Source organism: Eleutherodactylus coqui, chromosome 2 (assembly GCF_035609145.1).
Source record: "Eleutherodactylus coqui strain aEleCoq1 chromosome 2, aEleCoq1.hap1, whole genome shotgun sequence".
NCBI lineage: Eukaryota > Metazoa > Chordata > Amphibia > Anura > Eleutherodactylidae > Eleutherodactylus > Eleutherodactylus coqui.
The window spans coordinates 193,564,926-193,584,192 of NC_089838.1; the positions used below are offsets into that span (position 1 = coordinate 193,564,926).

The window sequence follows — 19,267 nt, forward strand, 5'->3', positions numbered from 1 at the left end:
ACAGCTAAACCACACTACAAAAATTTTAATAACTTTTGATTAGCATTCATTTAACAGCAATTTTGTGTAATTGGAATAGCCCTTCAATGCTTCTATATACTTGACAGAAGAGTCTTCTATGTAGACTTTTGTATTGTAGATAAATGTGAACAGTTTAACAGTTGATGAAATAAATGACAGAATTGCCAATTAACAACCCATATTTATTCAGTAGACATAGTAATAGTATTATAAGTAGCAGGCTATCCCAAAAGTGACTTCATTTGTGTCTGCATTTACACATACCCATTGTCTTAGCCATCTCATAAAGAAGCTTTCCCATCAATTAAAATTCCATATCCTCAACTCTCGGTGTGCTAATAAAATGAAAAGCCCTGCCTGAAATCAATACGCATTAGCATATTTCTCTGAATGGGATGGAAACGCTGCAACTTAATTATTAGATTTTGCCTCTACAAGATTAATCAGGCACATCTTACCACACCATGACCATTCAATATGATAAATCAATTTGCAGGGCCCCTTATGATGGCTCTCTGTGGGCAAATAAAAAAGGTGAAGAGGGGAATTTTCTGCTGAGAATTGGGATTATCTCATTCTAAAATGTGTGAGGAGATAATTGTCTGCCAGAAAAAAAGAAATATGGAGACTGGTGATAAAGTCAAATTGGTGCTAAGTAGTTGTGGTGTCTATAAAGTCGCAAACATACTACAATGTCAAGGTCAACCATCTATATTTTACAGCAAAGACGTGACTGTTAATTTCAGTATGAAAAAATACAGGAGGCACAAAAGAAAATCTACTTGACCACAAAAGTAAAGATTGTATTACATGATATATTACCAAACCAGTGCAGAATTAGGTTAGACACACTTCTTGGCGACATAAGTAACAATCTGTAGACCTTTCCTAAATAAGCAGTATTGATGTGTATTGGCAGGTGTGTACAAGCTCAGACACTCCATGGAACCATAGAGTCAAATGACTAAATCTGTTCGATCACACTGGTAGAGATGTTGTTTATGTTTAGACATAAATGTTAGTTAAATCTACTGTTCAGTTGTTGTTAATAGTTATATTATGTGGAATGTAAGAGTTTTATATTATTTATTTGAACTTTGGTTGTGTTTATGCTACTGAAGACAGTATGCACATATGCTTTGCCTCAGTAGTCCTCGAGCAATCCATCCTACACTTCTGCATCCATCTTTGAATATAGATTTTTTACTAGGAACATATTTTAATGGCCTTCTATCTTTTAGAACTATTGTATGAGAAGTCAAGTTTAGCACTATGGCCTTGTGGCAAGAAGTTCTGTGGTTTATATCTAGGGTAACGTTTGCATATAGTTTGATCTTAGCATCTTTTATCCAGATACTCCAGTTTTTTCCCCCATTACAAAATATACTGATCGGTTAATTACTCCATGAAAATGCTCATAATATGTGTGAAATAAAGAAAATCGATGAGCTCCACTGGAGACAGGGACTGATGTGAATGATGACAATCTGCACAGCGATGTGGAACATGTTAGAGGCTTAGAACCAGTGAGAAATAACTAAATAGATGATTAAGATTACAGAAGAAATACACTAATAAAATACCTCTGTTCTCATATCCTTTGTTAAGTACATATCAGTGAACAAAGACACTCTCACATTTTACCATCTAGGTGCACATCTGCTGAACCAATAAACCGAGCTCAGATAAATGTTATATACCTGTATATAATTATAAATGTTATATACCTGTTATATTAAAGGGGTTTTCCAGGGCGAATACTATGGATGACCTATTCTCAGGATAGGTCATCAATAGTTGATCAGCTGGGGTCCGTCGCTTAGGGCCCGACCAATCAGCTGAGTGGGCGCATGCGGTCAGTGCCACAAATACACAGACATTGGAGAGGAAGCAGTGGAAGTCTCCGCGTTGACCTCTGTGTAGTGGCCGATGTTTGCAACTGTAAGCAATGCCTGCAGTTACAAGCGCTGGCACAACACAGAGATCGGCACAGAGACTTCTGCTGCTTCCGCTCTTACCTCTCTGTATATCGCTCAGCTGATCAGTGGGGGTCCCGAGCGACAAACCCGAGCCGATCAACTATTGATGATCTATTCTCAGCTTCGCCCTTGCCTCTGAATATTTGCAACGCTGATAGCTTGTGACCACTCAGCTGATCAGTTGGGGTCCCAAATGACAGACCCAAGCCAATAAACTATTGATGACCTATCCTGAGGATAGGTCACTAAAAGTATTTGCCCTGGAAACCCCCTTTAAGTGTTATATACCTATATTTGTTCATGCTGTTCTTTCGGTTGACTCTATTTCTCATTGCATAATTGAAGAGAGCAAATCTTGAAAAACTTTTAATTCAGTTCGAATTAATTTTAGCCAAACTGGAATTTTACCATTACCCCTAAAATAATTACCCAGCCAAACAGTAGTGGTGGTTCCCATTTTTCTGTGGCTCAGCGGTTAACATTGTTGCCTTGCACCGCTGGTTTCCTAGGTTCAAATGTAACAACATCTGCATGGAATTTGTATGTCCCTGTCTTTCATAATAATAAATGTCTTTCATAATAATCAACTTTATTAGTATAGCACATGTGTATTACATAGTGCTTTACATCACTTGATATTTTACATCCCCAGTGGGGCTCATAATATATATTCACCTATTAGCTTGTTTTTGGAGCATGGGAGGAAACCCAAACAAACACAGGAACAACATACAAACTCCATGCACATGTTGCCCTTAGTCAGATTTGAACCCAGGATCCCCAGCGCTGCAAGGTAACAGTGCTTTCCGCTAAGCTACAGAACTTCCTCCTGCTCCTCTTTTTCCTCCTGATTTCACTGTGAACCAAACTTTTAGCAAAGTTTGATTCAAAACTAGTATTGACTGGTTTGTTTCGCTTAGCACTGCCCAAGAGAAGTATGACAAATATTAAACTTTTCTCAGGCCTAGATTAGTGATAATAAATTGTCTCTACAACTGATTTTATAACAACCGAAGACATTATTTGCTACATACACACATTCACTGTGTGAATTGCCTTTTTATTGAGGCAATATTGTCCAATGTATCCTCAATTACTTTGATAAGGGACCTGCAGTGCAAATCTCTAACTGGATTCAAGCAGTTATTATCCCCATCCTAAATGATTAGTGTTAAGAATAAGGCTTCGGCTATGCATTCATGATTATGCATCATGGTAATATTCGGAGATTACTGGGACTTGCCCCACAACTTCAGTGTTTTCCAATGGCAAAAAAATTGCAAGCCATTAAAGACATGGCAATGTAAGAAGATTTTTTTTCTTAATTGATAAATGAAGCATCCTTGCTCATTGGTACCCCAAGCAGAAATCTATCTCACCAACCCTCTTCCTGACTCTGTCATGGAGTTTAATCAGCGATCATACAAGAAATTATTTATACAGCAATGGACACGAAAGATTTATTTGCAATGGTGCAACAGAAAAGTGTTGCAGATATTAACATCTCTTACATTAGAAGACCTGGTTGCAAGAGAAATGAATAATAAGTGGCCACTGGCCATTTTAAATAAGACATCCAGTGGAAACCCAGCTTTTCATCATAACATCGCAACCTGATTGTCTATGAAACTTTGGACTTTTATGTACATTGTACTCATTCCCTGCAGTTCAGCCTATTTTCTTCTGATCAGAAAACATCATGAATTTTACATTTTCTCCTGTTTTCTCTTCCTATGTTCTATGCTACCTATCCTGATGCCTCTGCACAGCATCACATGAGAAGGTGTAGTCAGTACCATCTCTGCCCCAGAAGGAAAGTAGGGTTATCGTTCTCTGTGGGCACCAATGGGAGGGGGCACAGTTTATAAAAAAAAAAAGAAAATGACTCAAACATACATACATATAAGGATGTATGTTAGAAGAGCCAAACATACAAACTGTAGGAGTGCAGTGTACAGAGTGACCTGCAGAGGGTGATAGACTGGCATTCTGGTATCTGCAGAGAGAGAGACAACACCTGTGGTGATATAAAAGGATCAATTCTTGCCACATTCAGGGGGAGAAAGCTGGCTGCTAGCCAGAGAGGCTGCAGGATTAGCCATCAGGACTGGGAGCCTGAGGTCTGGCGCAGACCAGTCTGGGCCCGTCACCTGTCTAATAAAGGAGGACGCCCTCTAGACGCCCCGTACAGGGTTAGTGACAGAGACCCTGTGGATTGGGAACCCTGTACACTGTGTACTGTGTACGTTTGCTGTAGTGTAACATAAAATAAATGCTGGAGGGCGTCAGATTTAAAGAAGTTCCTGTCTCTGTAGTGTTTGTACACTTGAGGTGCCCATATTCAATGGAGAGGTTGGCGATCCAGGAGGCAAGTAACCTTGGCTTGCCAAAATACATATAAGGATGTTATGTGCTTAAATATAATATACATGCTTAGAAGAGTCAAACATATATTACTAGGCGAATCAGAGAAAATAGTCATAAGTGAAATGATTGTCTATCATGCTAAACTTCAAAGAGGCATTTTGAAAACATTGCCTCTGGCATGAAGATAGCGTATCCTGTCACTATTTTCCTGAATATTATACTAAATAAATAAGTTAATAGATTATAGAGACAGACGTTTCTGTGATATACAACTTAATGAAATATGAGGAAAACATTAGTTTTGGACAAATCATCCCTTTAAGTATCTGGAAAAAAGTGGAACTAGATGTTAACCTTGAGTGATCAGGTTTTTTTTTCAGTTCGCACATATAGATGACCCATACCTGTAAATATTCTAAAGGTGTTGTCCCAAGAAGATATCCTCTGTTCATATGCCCTATTAGGGGTAGATTGTTCAATATTCCCCTCTATCACTTGGATGGAGATCCGTGCAGGTGGACTTTAAGCTGTCCTTGTATTACAAGGATTGCCCAACTGAGTGGCCATCATGTAATACTATATTATATTTCGCAGTGTTTGCCGAAGGGGAAATTCTTAGCTGGCCACAGTACAGATATTTGCTGGGAATAGGATCCAAGGAAAGCAGCAGTTTTCCATGAGGACCGCATTTTGAAAAAGGTTGTCTATTTATTATTTTTATTTACTTCTATAGTGTACACTTATTCTGCAGCGCTATACACAGATTGTCATTACTTACATTGGGCCCTTGCCTATTAGAATGTTTCGTTGCTTTTTTAGGTGTGGGAGAAAACCCTTGCAAAGATGAGAAAATGCAAACAGATCCATGAAGAGGTTTCCCTTGGTTGGATTTGAGCCCAGGACTACTACACTTCTAGGCAACAGTGCTAACCGCGGAGCCATTGTACTACTCTTATGACACCCCCCATTTAATGATGCTATACACATATATGTAGATATCATATCATATGCAGAACACCAATAGAGAACATCCATTCACCAGGGACTCCCAATGTCAAAAAAAGAAAAACAAATTAAGTAAATTAATTCACCAGTCAGATTTTGATGACATAATGATGCCTTCCGCAGCTGTACCCAATCTAGATAGCACAAAAGAGCATTGCAGCTCCATTCCAGGTTATTAAAAATAAACAGAAACATTGAAAGCAACTGAAAAAAACAAGCAAATGATGATATGATGATAGACATTCGCTTCACTACTTTCCAACTGGCTGGACTGAAATCACACCACAATACATAATATTATACTGTACATACTGTATGAAAGCTCTTCTTCTATAGAGTTTGACTGCCTATAGCTTACACCTATATCCCTATTATAGCTGGACATTTTTGTATTGCGATATTAATGATTAAAGTAAAATATTAAAGACTGCGTGAGACTTTAAATTGTTGTTCTTCCCCGATGTTTAACTGCATATTTCCTCAACATAGTTCTATATTTTTTATTTTTACTTTATAAGACTATCTGGAACATCAACTGATCCTGAGGGCAGAACAAACAATGTCAAAGCTGATTAGTTTCTAGGATTCTGTCGGGGAAATGCCTGCTTATCTTGGGCACTTATCTACGACATGAACCCATAACATAACAGGGGAAGAATAGAAATGACAATTCTCACTGTGTGGTTAGAAATTTGTTTCCTGACAATACAATTTAAGTTCAACATGAAAACTCTAAAAATGGGAAAAACGATACAAAGATATACTCGTAGGTTCTCTGCTACTTGAACAACAGAAATACTGTACTGTAAAGCATCAAATTAGTACATAGGAACCATATTTCTGTACGAAATGTATTATCACAGGTTAACCTTAATAGTGGTATTCCAGGACTTTTACTATTGATGACCTATTAGGTCATTAATAGTTGATCAGCAGGAGTCTGCTGCTCAGGAATCTCACCAACCAGCTGATCATCCTCTCCACTATTATTGCAGCAGGTTGGACATCGTCATCGGTGGTCAATGACGGAAGTGTAATAGATGGCTTCAGTTCCTTTGAAATCAATGGGAGCAAAGCTATTACACATATGACCCTGACCACCAATGGCAATATTTGGCCTGCTGCACTGACAGCAGGTTGGATAATCAGCTGATCAGTGGAGATCCCAAGAGGAAGACCCCTGCTAATCCACTATTAATGACCTATCCTAAGGTTAGCTCATCAATGGTAAAAGTCCCAGAGGAGCACTAGATTCAAGGTGTCTACTATACAGTCCTTGCTTTCATGTCTTGCAATTATAACAGACACCTAATGACCTCTCAGTTTCGGCAGAAGGACAAGACATGAAGTGGTCACCACACAATTGGCCTCTTTAAATAATCAGAAATCATACATGGGTTCACATGAAGAGCTTCATGTCCCTCTACAAATTAGAATCAGGGCTAGCCTTGGTACCTCTGACTGGCCTAATAGACTCTGTGACAATATTTTTTTTGGCCAGACATTATACAATTGAGGGTGCACCCACTAGATGAACATATTGTCTGTGCAGCCAGTTCAACTGACACAGAGGCCCAGAGGGGAAGAGAAGCCCAGACTGGATGGAGCCCCTTTGAATTTAATTTTCAAATGCGATCAGGGAGTAAAATACAGCCTATACTCCCCTCTTTAGCTCCCCCTCACCATTTTGCTCTGCACCACTCCCTTCCTTGTAGCATGATTATGTGAGATCTAAGAATACAGCCACTGTATCCAATCACTGGCCTCTGCCAAATCAACCCTGAGGCTTGGGATTGGCAACAACAATCACATGGTATGACTGCACTATCCAGAAGTGAGTGGGAGTACTGGAGTGGTGCGGACTGTAGCAAAAGGAAGAGCACAAGAGATGTGAATAGGCTGCTTTATATTTTACTAATAAAGGGGGCATTGTTACTGAGCAGTGGGGCATGAGGGGGCATTATGACTGAGTGAAAGCATAAGGGGCATTATAATTTACTGAGTTTGGACTACAGTGAGCACAAAAATAAGGATATTATTACTGTGTGGGAACTATAGATGAGTGAGTATACTCGCTAAAGGCAATTGCTCGAGCGAGCATTGCCTTTAGCGAGTATCTCCCCCGCTCGAGACTGCAGGTTCGGGTGCCGGCAGCGGGCACGGAGCTGCGGGGGAGAGCGGGGTGGAACGGAGGGGAGATCTCTCTCTCCCTCTCTTCCCCCTGCTCCCGCCTGCTGACAGCTTCTACTCACCGCTTCCCCGCGCCGGCACCCGAACCTGCAGTCTCGAGTGGGGGAGAGACTCGCTAAAGGCAATGCTCGCTCGAGCAATTGCCTTTAGCGAGTATACTCGCTCATCTCTAGTGGGAACCATGCTACACAGGTATTATTATGGAGAGATTGTGTGGAGGTGTGGAAAACAAAGGCAGGTTCATGAAAAACTGAGAAGCTAAATAAGTCTTTGTGTCATTCTTCAGAAAGAAGTTGTGATTGAGAGAACTCACCATGGTGGTCTGTGTTGTATGGAGAATAAAATGGAAAATGTATGACACCAGTCAGGAAGGACATCAGTTATGATCACTGCAGATAACTGTACTGTAAACACTTATACAGTTTGCAGAGCACCTGTGTAAAGCTGGTATCTATTGATATATAATCATAGTATAGTGGTAATATTGGTCTCTGTGAAGTATACTGTTTTGCATGGTGTGGTAATATTTAGTCCTCATATACTGTTAATGGCAATATTGATTTTGGAGTGGTCTAAATTGAATAACAATATGATGGCATTAGTCACTTTGTGCTGGTCATATGTGATCATGGTGCTGTGGTATTATTTAGCTCTTATATAATTTTCTTCTATTGGTAATTTTAGTCTTGGCATAGTGGTTTTTATTCAGTATGGTGGCGATATGTGATCATGGTGTGGCAATATTATTTAGCCCTTATATAATGTTCTTATTGATAATGTTGGTCTTTTTATAGTGGATTTTGTTTGGTAAGTTTAAAGAGGTAATATAAATAGTGATAACATTTGCAATATGCATATACGGTTTGCAATATAATTGAGGGGTCTGGTCTGGGGAAACATATCAGTGCTTAGCTGTTTATAACACTATTCCTAAGTCTGTAAGAATAAATTCATACATTGGAAATTTGTGGGGATTTGATGTGGATTGTACTCCAGTAAAGTGCCCCTTCATTTGAGTAAGACAAAGTGACATGACACTTCTTAATGTTGATTCCCCATTGACCAGGGCTTAATTTGTGTGCGGATCTGTATCAAACATTAAGGCATACCCATGGCAGAAATCAGCAGCTTAACTCCTAAGCTTACCCCAGTGATGGTTGCAAGTAACCAACATTTTTAGGACTTACTGCAATTCTTTATATCATAAACAATGAGTTTTACTTGTTAGAAATCTATGTGATCTGTAGAAAATGTTGGACCAAAAATGGCAAATCATACACATTCATTATAAATACCAAGATCTGGAAAACCAGATTTCATAAATCAGCGCCATCAACATTTCAGTGAGTTACCAAGCATTTCTTTCCAATTCAGTAACAGCATTTTATACATTGCATGGAACTGAAATATGGATATGGCTTTGCAATTTGCATAAAATCAGCTTCTATATATTCACAATTATCTTCTAAAATGGATAACATATTCACTTCTTTAACAAGGAACACTCCATCCAATTAACAAATTGTCAAATGTCGGTTTTGGAATCTAATTTTTACACCTAACAGAGTAGAAAGTCACCTGACCGGTTTTCCATTTCCAGGAAGAATAGCCTAATTGTGAGCTTTAACAGCATGCCTCTAGAAGAAATGTGTAATTCTTTACCTTCAATGACACTAAACAGAAAACAGCAAGACTCCAAATCTGAATGAAACCATTAGAAATGATAAATTTGTTTTTACAATGTTCAGTGCTGTTTGCAAATCACTAACAACATTTTTCCTTGATCATGTGTGGAACAAGCTCACAGTAAGCCATCAGCGCACTTTGTATATCACAGGTAGAAAAGGTCCCTTCATTATTAATTATCAAGAGAAAATGAAACATAAGCCAGAATACAGAACAGCAATTATTCCTCTCTGAGGTCCTCATTAATTTTAAAACTTCTTTGGATGCAACATATTCTGCTACATTTCCCTACTGTTCACACCACTGTGTCCTTCCCATTCCTAACACCTCATCGTTCCTTTCACCAGACTTCATGCAGTAACCATGGCAATGCCTGAAGAGTTGTTGTTCTCGCAGGAGAGCCAGACTGCATTGTGCACGAGGAAATAGCCTACTGAACATATGCTCTCAAAATCTCATTAGTGATAGTGTCCACAGTATTCCCTAATCAGCTTCTCTAAACTGCAGTTGAACCTGCCTGTACTGGTAGGTCATAGATGTCCTACCCATCAACTTCTATCAAGGGCAACTCTTTTGGTGCACAGAGATCAGCTGTCATGTTTATTTGTAGTTTTAAGCAGATGATGGGAATAAAACCATGTGTTTCTGTCCTGGTACAGAAGGCATGACTGGAGATGTGCCAGCTTCATACTTCTCGGAGCACATGGTGTTGTGTTTTGTTTAACCACAGGCATTTGGCAGAGGACAATTTAACTACAAAAGACATATGAAGGAAACATGAATCACACAGGTCATCGTTAGAATGTCTGCAAAGGATTCTAAAACCATGGTAAAGATGGCATTGGTTACACCTTACAATAAAAGGTTGTCCTTTAACCATAAGGGTCAATGAGAAAATCATAAAGTGTCCCCTGCTGGGGCCACCAGTCGTGATCTGTGGTAATCTATGGGTCAACCTGCTGGTAAGAGTTCAATTGCCATGCAATGCCGCCACAGGAGAAATGAAGCATCACATAGTGTCCATTTATATCAATGGATTGTCTGTATAATACAAATATTCTTTGTTATCATTCTTTATTCTGGCCAAGAGATGTAGATCGTGAACACAGCACCCCTTATATTAACTCTAAATTCCCTAAGGCTTCTCTTACACGAAGCCATAAATCCTTCATGATCATAGAGTTCCCTCATTCGCTTGTGCAGCCTGTTTATAAAGGGAAAAAAATGGTTCACAATTGCGTTCACATATTGTTCATTCGTTCACATTCACTGTAGCAGTGAATACGAACAACTAAAGGATCGCTGTTAACATGCAACAACGTGTGAAAGAGCGAATGATTGCTGCATAAAATGAACAAACAATGAACGAATTCTCATTCATCGTTCAATCATTGGCCGTTAGAGATGAGCGAGCGTACTCTGTAAGGACAGATATTTGAGCGAGTAACGTCCTTACCGAGTACCTGCCTACTCCCCCGCAAAGATTCGGGTGCCGGCAGGGGTGAGCGCTGTGTTGCGGGAGTGAGCAGGAGGGAGCGGGGGTAAGAGAGATAGAGATATCCCCTCCCCCCCGTTTCCCCCCCCCCGCTCTCCCTTGCCACTCCCCGCCCTCTCCGCCGACACCCGAATCTTTGCGGGTGAGCAGGCAGGTACTTGGTAAGGACGATACTCGCTCGAGTATCTGTCCTTACCAAGTACGCTCGCTCATCTCTATTACCCATGCTTGCACTAAACAATTAGCATTCAAATTTGCACTATCCAATGATTTTTTTGACCAGTAATCCTTCCGTGTAAAAGTGCCCTAGCGGCATGTGAACATGGGTTTTTTAGACTGTTTTTCTTCCAAGCCATGTTTAATAAAAAATAATTTCCACTGAAGTACATATAAAAGAACCTACCTGCTTCTCTGACATGACAAAGAGCTGCTCCTCATTCTTTGTAAAGGCCATATCCCTTAAAATAGGGCCAGAGTCCACCACTTGAATGGTTTCATATTGCACAGCTCCACTGATGGGGCCATCAACCCGAATCTGAAACAAAAAGAGATAGATGTGGTTAGAACTCTAAAATTACATATAAATAACAGTGATAACAAAAAATATATAAATATTAGAGATGAGATAGCACGCTCGGTAAAGGCAGAAACTCGAGCGAGCATCACTCTTCTCGAGTAACTGCATACTCGTCCGAGCAAAGGGGGGGGCGGTGGGTGGTAGTTGGGGGGGGGGAGTGAGAGAGATCTCTCTCTCCACCCTGCTCCACGCCCCCGCCGCCCCCCCCCCCACGCATTAGCTCAGACGAGTATGCAGTTACTTGAGAAGAGAGATGCTTGCTCGAGTTTCTGCCTTTACCGAGCGTGCTATCTCATCTCTAATAAATATATATCACAGAGAGCGTAATAGGACTCTTAGAGAAACAAGGGATAAGTAAATAACAGTAATAAGTTAATAATACATTCATAGACAGAAAATGATAAATATTGTAATAATACCTGACACTAAATTAGAACCATTAACAATAGGAGGATACAATGTATTATAGATATTTTTTGTTGAATATCAAATTAGAGAATACCTGCTCCCCAATCAGTGTAATATAATGCTTCTAAATCACCGTACATGGTTAACCCTTTATTACTTCGATCAGCATTGTGTACACCTATTCCTTTATGTTCCAGGAGACTCTCCAAGACTGCTGAGAGGTGACACTAATGCTCCTTCTTCCCACAGTACTTATTCACTGACAATATTTCATAGTAGGTGCATAAATTAAACTTGATAACACTTTTAGAATATGTAATAGGTACTGCATTTTCACTGCATTGAGTGCAGATTAGCTATACTTATACTGTATAATGAAAGTCATATTCATATTGACTTCTTGGAGTTACAGAGGTCACTCACTTCTTAATGTTGAAGCCAAATAAGTTGTCAGCACTTTTAAAAGCTTGACTTGTCAAAAAAGTCTCATAGTCCCTGATCAGCTAATAAAGAGCAAAAACTAAAAGTCAAACAAATAGATCTTAGCAGGTAAAACTGATTGATTGACAGCAGGTTACACATAGAAATGACCCTTGACATTCTTGTGGTCAGAATACAAAGACAGATCTAGGCATAAGAAAAAGTGGCTTGTCTGTTCTGTTATGGATGATAATCCTATCCCAAGAAAATATTTAAATTTATTAAGTAAAAACAAAAATGTATAGGCCTATTTCCACGGCCCGATGATCGCTGAAAGATCGCTTAAACGACAGTTTGAGTGACAGCTTTAAACGATCATTTTGCATAAATTATTAAGTAGCTACTCATCTACTTATGAACAATTAAGTGTGCAAATGAAGCCTTAGCTGAAACTAATTAATAACCGGAGGGCTCTTATCTGCACTCAGATCCTTTGTTCTCCACGGGGAAACAATGCTATCAGCACTCCCCGTGGAGAACTACTGATAAGGCTGAACAACGATTTTTAGGTTGCACTGAATTTAACGATTAGCTAGCAGTGCACGATGGGCGCACATTTAGACGCAACGATTATCTCTAAAATTATCACCTTTTAGCGATATTCTTGTGATCCTCGCTCCATGTAAATGTGCTTTATCTTATGTCTATCTATCTATCTATCTATCTCATGTCTATCTATCTTCCTTCTTTTTATCATGTCTTTCTTTTTTTCTTTCTTTCTTTTTATCTCAGGTCTGTCTATCTTCTTTCTTTCTATTTCTCATATCATGTTTTTTGCATTTGTTTCACCCATGTATAATTCAGATTCAGCTACTTTTTCTCTATCTCTGCCTTAAAGTGTTTTTCCAGGCAGATTTTATTGATGACTGGTCCTTAGGATAGGCCATTAATAGTTGATCAGCTGGGGTACGCAGTGGGTATAAAGTGGAAGAAGATTGCTCCAACCCCTGTGTAGTGGCCAGCACTGGAAATAGCAGGCACAGCACCCATTAAAATCAATGAGAGCTGCAACAGTAATTAGTGCCATCAGTCTCCACACAGGGGTTAGGGTGATCTGCTTCCACTCCGTACCCTGGTGGCTGTAGATGCTGTAACAGCTGATCGATTGGGATTCCAAGTAGTGGATCCCACCTGATCCTCTATTGATGATTTATCCTGAGGATAAGTCAACAACAAAAATTCCTTGGAAAACCCCTTTAATGTCTTTCCATCTCTCAGAGATGTCTCTTTTGCCCTCATGCTGCTTGCAGGAGGCAGCAATCACCAAGGCCAAATAATAAGTAAACTGGTACATGTTCTGAGACTCACAATCATACAGCAGTAACTTGATTCAAAAAAGAAAGAGTGTTAAGGCAGCAGTATCCAGTCATTAGCTCTCACTCATGACCTGAAGGTTGCTGGTTCAATCCCCACATGGTTTAAGTAGCTGGCTCAAGGTTAACTCATCCTTCCGAGGTTGGTAAAATGAGCACCCAGCTTGGTAGGGGGGGTAATAAATAAAAAAAATTACCTGAAAGCGCTTCGGAATAAGTTAGCGCTAAACAACTAACAAGTCCCTTTCACCCCTCCCCAATGGGAATGGACAAAGCTGCAGCTAAAGGATATATTTATCCTTCTTTCAGGAAGATGTAAAACAGTTGCATTCCCATTAACATATATACAGGCCAAATTTTTTTCACAAAAAGTGGCACATTTTTTTAACAAAAGTGTAAAAATTTAGGCTTATAAAAAATTGAAAAGTAATGATCCCATTTGGGAACACTGGAATGTAAAAGTTGTAATACTAACTATACGAAAAATGAAAAGGATCTCCTTGTTACTTGAAGCCAAACATGACCAATAAATAATATGTGCCTCATAACTTGCTGCAATAAATATGCAGAAACAGAAATGTGAAATGCAATCTGTAGTGTAAAATACATGAAAACTACCAGCTATGTAAGCAGGTGAGAAACACTGAAAGCTTTATCAAAGCAGAACAGAATGTACGATGCCTATTGAGAGAACATCTGCTCTGCGTCTAGCTTTGTGTTCTCAAGTTGCCACTAGTCAACCTGACTTGGGTCTTTAACCCGAAAACCGCTTCACTGCTGCCAGTCACAGCTTTGTACTGTGACTGATCCCAATACAGTATCTGCTGGACAATAGACAATCATTCCTTCTGAAGTTTAGGATAAAGGTTTCCTTTATCTGATAGGTACAAAGCTGGAAGTAAAGGGGATAGTTCCTAAAACCAATTTAGAAGTAGCAGCATATTCTCTAAGAAATATACTTAGAAGTGGCCAACTGAGTTTATACGTAAGACTGAGGTCTATATATGAAAGGTGAATCCAGAAAAACTTTTATAAACTTTTTGTTATCCGGAAGGGTAACCACTGTGTTAAACTGTGAGTTCATACGTCATCGGGACACAATATGATTTGAATTTATGATTCATGACATGCTAAATAAAGTTTTGTATAGTCCTCCTAATTGAAACTGGCATTAGAATACTGTATGGTATAGGTGATAAATGATAGGCCACTGGGAGTCCCACTGTTGGCATCCACACAAAGGCTCACATGGGAAACCCAAGTCATTTGTTCCTCCTCCCCAACACATTCACAGTGAAGAGGTCTATGGACTGGTAGTCTAGCATGTGTGTTACCGGTCCATTGGAGCAGCCTACATGAGCACAGCACTAACGAAAATGCTACATCTTGCCCTATACTTTTCTGTTAAACACCTTAGCAGCTTGTGGTGGAAAACAGATGTCACAACTATTTTTTAGTTGTTTTTTGTTTTTTTTAATTAGAGTGACTTTGTATTTCTTATATAACGTTCATTAATATGCTTCAAAATGAACACGTTTCTTTAATATCTAATAAAGAAATATTGTACAGATTGTGTTGAAGTGACACAGAATCATACTGATTCACTGTATATAATAAAAGCAGCAACCAGACTTTCCAGACTTTCCATAAATGAGCATTTCCACCTATGAAATCACTTGACTAAGTAGTATGGCTGTTTTATAGCTATTTCAGTCTTTGTAAAAGGTTAATATGCCTGTTAATTAAATGTGTCATGATGGAAAAGGCCATTCAAAAAGTTAACAGTTCTGTCTATCTATTTTCTCGTAATTGAACTCCAGAATTGAAACAGATAGCAGTGCTTTAATGTCAATAATTCCCTTTCTCTGCATTTATGCATCAAAGCAGGCTCTTTATCGTGCGTCACTCAAGACAGATTTGGAGGTATTGTGACAAAACAGCGCTCATGCTTCATAATGCCCTATCAGAAAAAAAAGGAAGGGCCCTTTTTTTCCCTTTTGTTTAACTGTTTTATCTAAAAGATAAGGAAGGAAATAAAAGAAATTTGTAAAATAAGAAAACAGGTTCTATTAAGTGGGCCACTTGTCAGCCAAGTAGTCGATAGAGTGAATAAAAGGACACCGGAGTAGTTCAACTTTTCGTATCCAACAATGTACTGCAAAATGCTCAAAATGTTGAACAGAAATACCCCTCGCTCTTTGACATACTGAGTTCTCCTTTATATGTCTTTATATAACACTTGGCTTTACTGGTCTGGATAAACATTCAACCTTTCCCTTTCATCCCTTTTCTAAGGAGATGTCCTTCTAGAGTTTGTTCATTTCCTGTACAGACTCTAAACTTTCAGAACTATCAGCAATTTTCACACATTCTATAAAGCTCGGTAGATTTTAAGAAGCAACTTGGTCATGACAATAGCTCAGGATGGCACGTGAGCGAAGTGGTTAGCACAGTGCCTATGGATACACGGCTAGGCTTGGGGAGGATTTCTCCTTCGGGAAATGATTTATATTATTCCTGGTTTGCTGACATCTAAAAAAAATGTACGTGTGCAACTAACTGATAAACAATAAAAATAAATAAGGTGGCAAAGTAATTGATTAATTGATTCAAGAAAGCCATTGTAGACAGTCTGCAGTTCAAAACTGCTTTGGGGGACATGAGTGAGTATAATATAATGACAAATATTACAGCCTCTTCCCGGTAAGGCTGGGTTCACAAGCATCGGTTGATGTTCAGCTGTTTAATGCCTGAGTCAGACATAAATGATGGCATCTTTTGTGTGCTTTTGTGTGCCAGCCCGATGTTCATGGCTGAGAAGAAAAATGCTGGATATTTCACTGTTTGAAAATTATATAGAAAACTATGTAGAAAACTTTATAGAAAACTATAGGATCAATTCTGGCATCAGTTTCTCTCCAATGCTTCACTACAGCACTGGAGGAAAAAGCAACAGACGGCCTGCTATAGGGGAATACAGCCCAATACCCAGTAGAGTTTACATGAAGTAAGTCAGAGAGTAATGTTTCCCAATGAGGGTTCTCATGACCCGCCAACAGGTCACGTTTTCAGGATTTCTACAATACTGCATGGATGATGTTATTACTGTCAGTGCTTCAGACATTGCCACAGGCATTCTTTCTATAAGATGTTGTGAAATCACGACCTGTTGGGGGGTCTTGGGGACAAAAGTTGGGCAAGCCTGGCATAGAGTAAGGGCCCTTTTATATGGGATGATTGTCGAGCACAGAAGCACCCAATATTCCAGCAAGAATCGCTCCTGTACTTTCACAGGAAGATAAGCGAATGAATATGCAAATGAATTATCATCTTTAATCAGTCAGTGTCTGCAAGCATCTACACTGAATGATTATTGTTCCAGCGATATTTTGCCTTCTTTTCTGCATTTATCGGGAGTTGAGTCAATGAAAATAAACATTTTTTTTCATATCCTTCTTAGTGCTGTCCGAATCTTTACATTATAGTATTATTAAAGCTATTGACAGTATAGCTTCTGAATATTGTACCATGTCTATCTCACAGTAGGGAAGTGGCTTTCAAGTATGAGTATCCAATATCCCACCAAACAACTTCATATCTCAACTGCCAGAGTCCTTGTGAATGTGGCACTAGAGGAAAAGGAATATTATGGTTAGCTGCTGTCAAACCACAATTTGGGGGTGGGGGGGGATAATCAAGGAAGTACAGCAAAACAATTCATGAAGTTGTCCAGACTATTACAGGACATTTCTTCATACAAAGTACGGTACTTTGGTAAGAACTCTAGTCACGGACTCTCACTACAGTCTTGTAGCCCGGGGTGAGTAGATGACATTCTAAAGTTAATTAGTACCTCCTTAAAAATATTAATTTCCTTAATAATATGACTATTGTCTTGCAATATACGTATCAGAGCAGGTGAACATTGAGCTGGAAGAAACAAAACTGTGTTCTAATCTAATGCCAGAACATTATTATTATGATGATGAATTCATGCTGTTTCATTCATTTCAGTTCCATTTTCTTTTACTATTGATCCAACCATTATGCCCAATTTTCTTCCTTAGTCTGAGATTGCTATGCAAAAAGTCAGCTAAGATTATTCTGTCCAAACTGTTCTCATATTCAGAAACAATTGAACAGTATGGGCTCTATTGTGCAACTGTTCAGTTTTATGTCTCTAAAAGAGGTAACAAAAACTATTAACTCATGAAGCTTTAACCCCCCTTGCAGTCTTGGATTCAGTGCAAGTATTCATTACTTTCTTCCAATCGTATCCATACATCGAGTGATGATACATTTATTCACTTACAACGGTATTCCTTTATGGAACATTATTATGTCCATTTCAGATAACTGAGGCGAAAATATGGATACAAATGTATTATCTTATATTGTGCAGAATATGGTTCCATAATGGTAGATTTACGGGGTTAAAGAATCACCAGCAAAGCTAAAGTTTACAGGTTTACTCTGGAGAAGACATAGATTTTAGCATGAAGAAGAAGAAAGTTTGCCAGCAGCACAACCTGAAAGCCGTCCATGACGAGGCACTATCAATACATAGCCACACTGGAGTCCGAGTAATGACTCCACATATGTACTCCAATGGAAAAGAAACTATGCATGGCAGCAACGTTTCGACCATACGGTCATTTTCACACTGAACCCTTTCCAATCCACTGTATGACATCTTCCTACATTCTGATTTAAGCTTGTACAGCTCCAATGTTAGAAGACATCCGACAGGGTATTCTTACCGTCTATTGACAGCCACTCCGCTGTCAGAGCCTCTCTGGAGCACACACACTGGCTTTAGCCAGCAGATGGCACTGTTGTATAACAGTAAAAAGAGAAAGCCTTTTAGGAAACCCTGAATCCAAAATTGGATTGAAAAGGGTTAATGTTAAGCTTGAAAAAGACCAGATATGGTTGAAATGTTGCTCTTCATTGTCATGGAGGAATAAAAGATATTTGGATCTTATTGCACTGCTCATGCTGCCACGCATAGTTTTTAGCATGGCCTTTGAACAGAATAACTGTGGGGTACATATGCACCTGGCAGCCGTCCCTCAACTAACGCTCTTGTGCTGTACACAGGAGCGGTAGTCCTTTAAGTAAAAGGACATGGAGCAGGTTGGGGATCGTTCTGGCCATCCATCTCCATTGACAGTAAACAAAAGTTGCTCTAACAATGAGCGGCTCCTGTTTACTCGGTCCGACAGTCCCTTGGTTTTTAGTTATTTTAAAAACCAAGCGACTCCATCAAGTGAGTGATTTCTTGTTCAGTGCCCTGTTAGTGGCCATGTGTACATGTGTCAATTATTGTCCAAATTCAAAGTTTACACCGAGAATTCAGGTGACAATCACCCTGCATAAAGGTACCTCTACTTCTAGCAATATGGACACTTTCAGAGCATCTGAGTTTAAGATGCATTGAAGGATAACAAACAATAGGTTTATTTCTAGAATCCTTGTAAAGTATTACATTAATTGATAAGGTTGAAGAAAGACACAGGTTCATCAAGTCCAATCTATAAACCTATAGTGTTGATGCAAAGAACGGCAAAATAAAAACCCATAACATGGATGCCAATTGCCCCACGGAAAGCGAGAAATTCCTTCCCACCTCCAAATACTGTATGGCAAACAGAATAGATCCCTGATATAATAATATTCAATACTGAGTACAGAGGACTGTAAGTACCATTTATATCAATGCTGTATATACATATGTTCCATATAC

General features: G+C 39.2%; 1 protein-coding gene across 2 annotated transcripts in view; it reads right to left on the reverse strand.

Annotated features, from left to right (window-relative positions):
- Positions 1 to 19,267, reverse strand: part of PLXNA4 (plexin A4) — a 683,798-nt gene that overhangs the window by 320,070 nt on the left and 344,461 nt on the right. For both annotated transcript variants that reach the window (XM_066592134.1, XM_066592133.1), the window contains exon 4: positions 11,147 to 11,278. In XM_066592134.1, the coding sequence (XP_066448231.1) occupies positions 11,147 to 11,278 (132 nt within the window). The remainder of the gene's footprint in view (positions 1 to 11,146; positions 11,279 to 19,267) is intronic.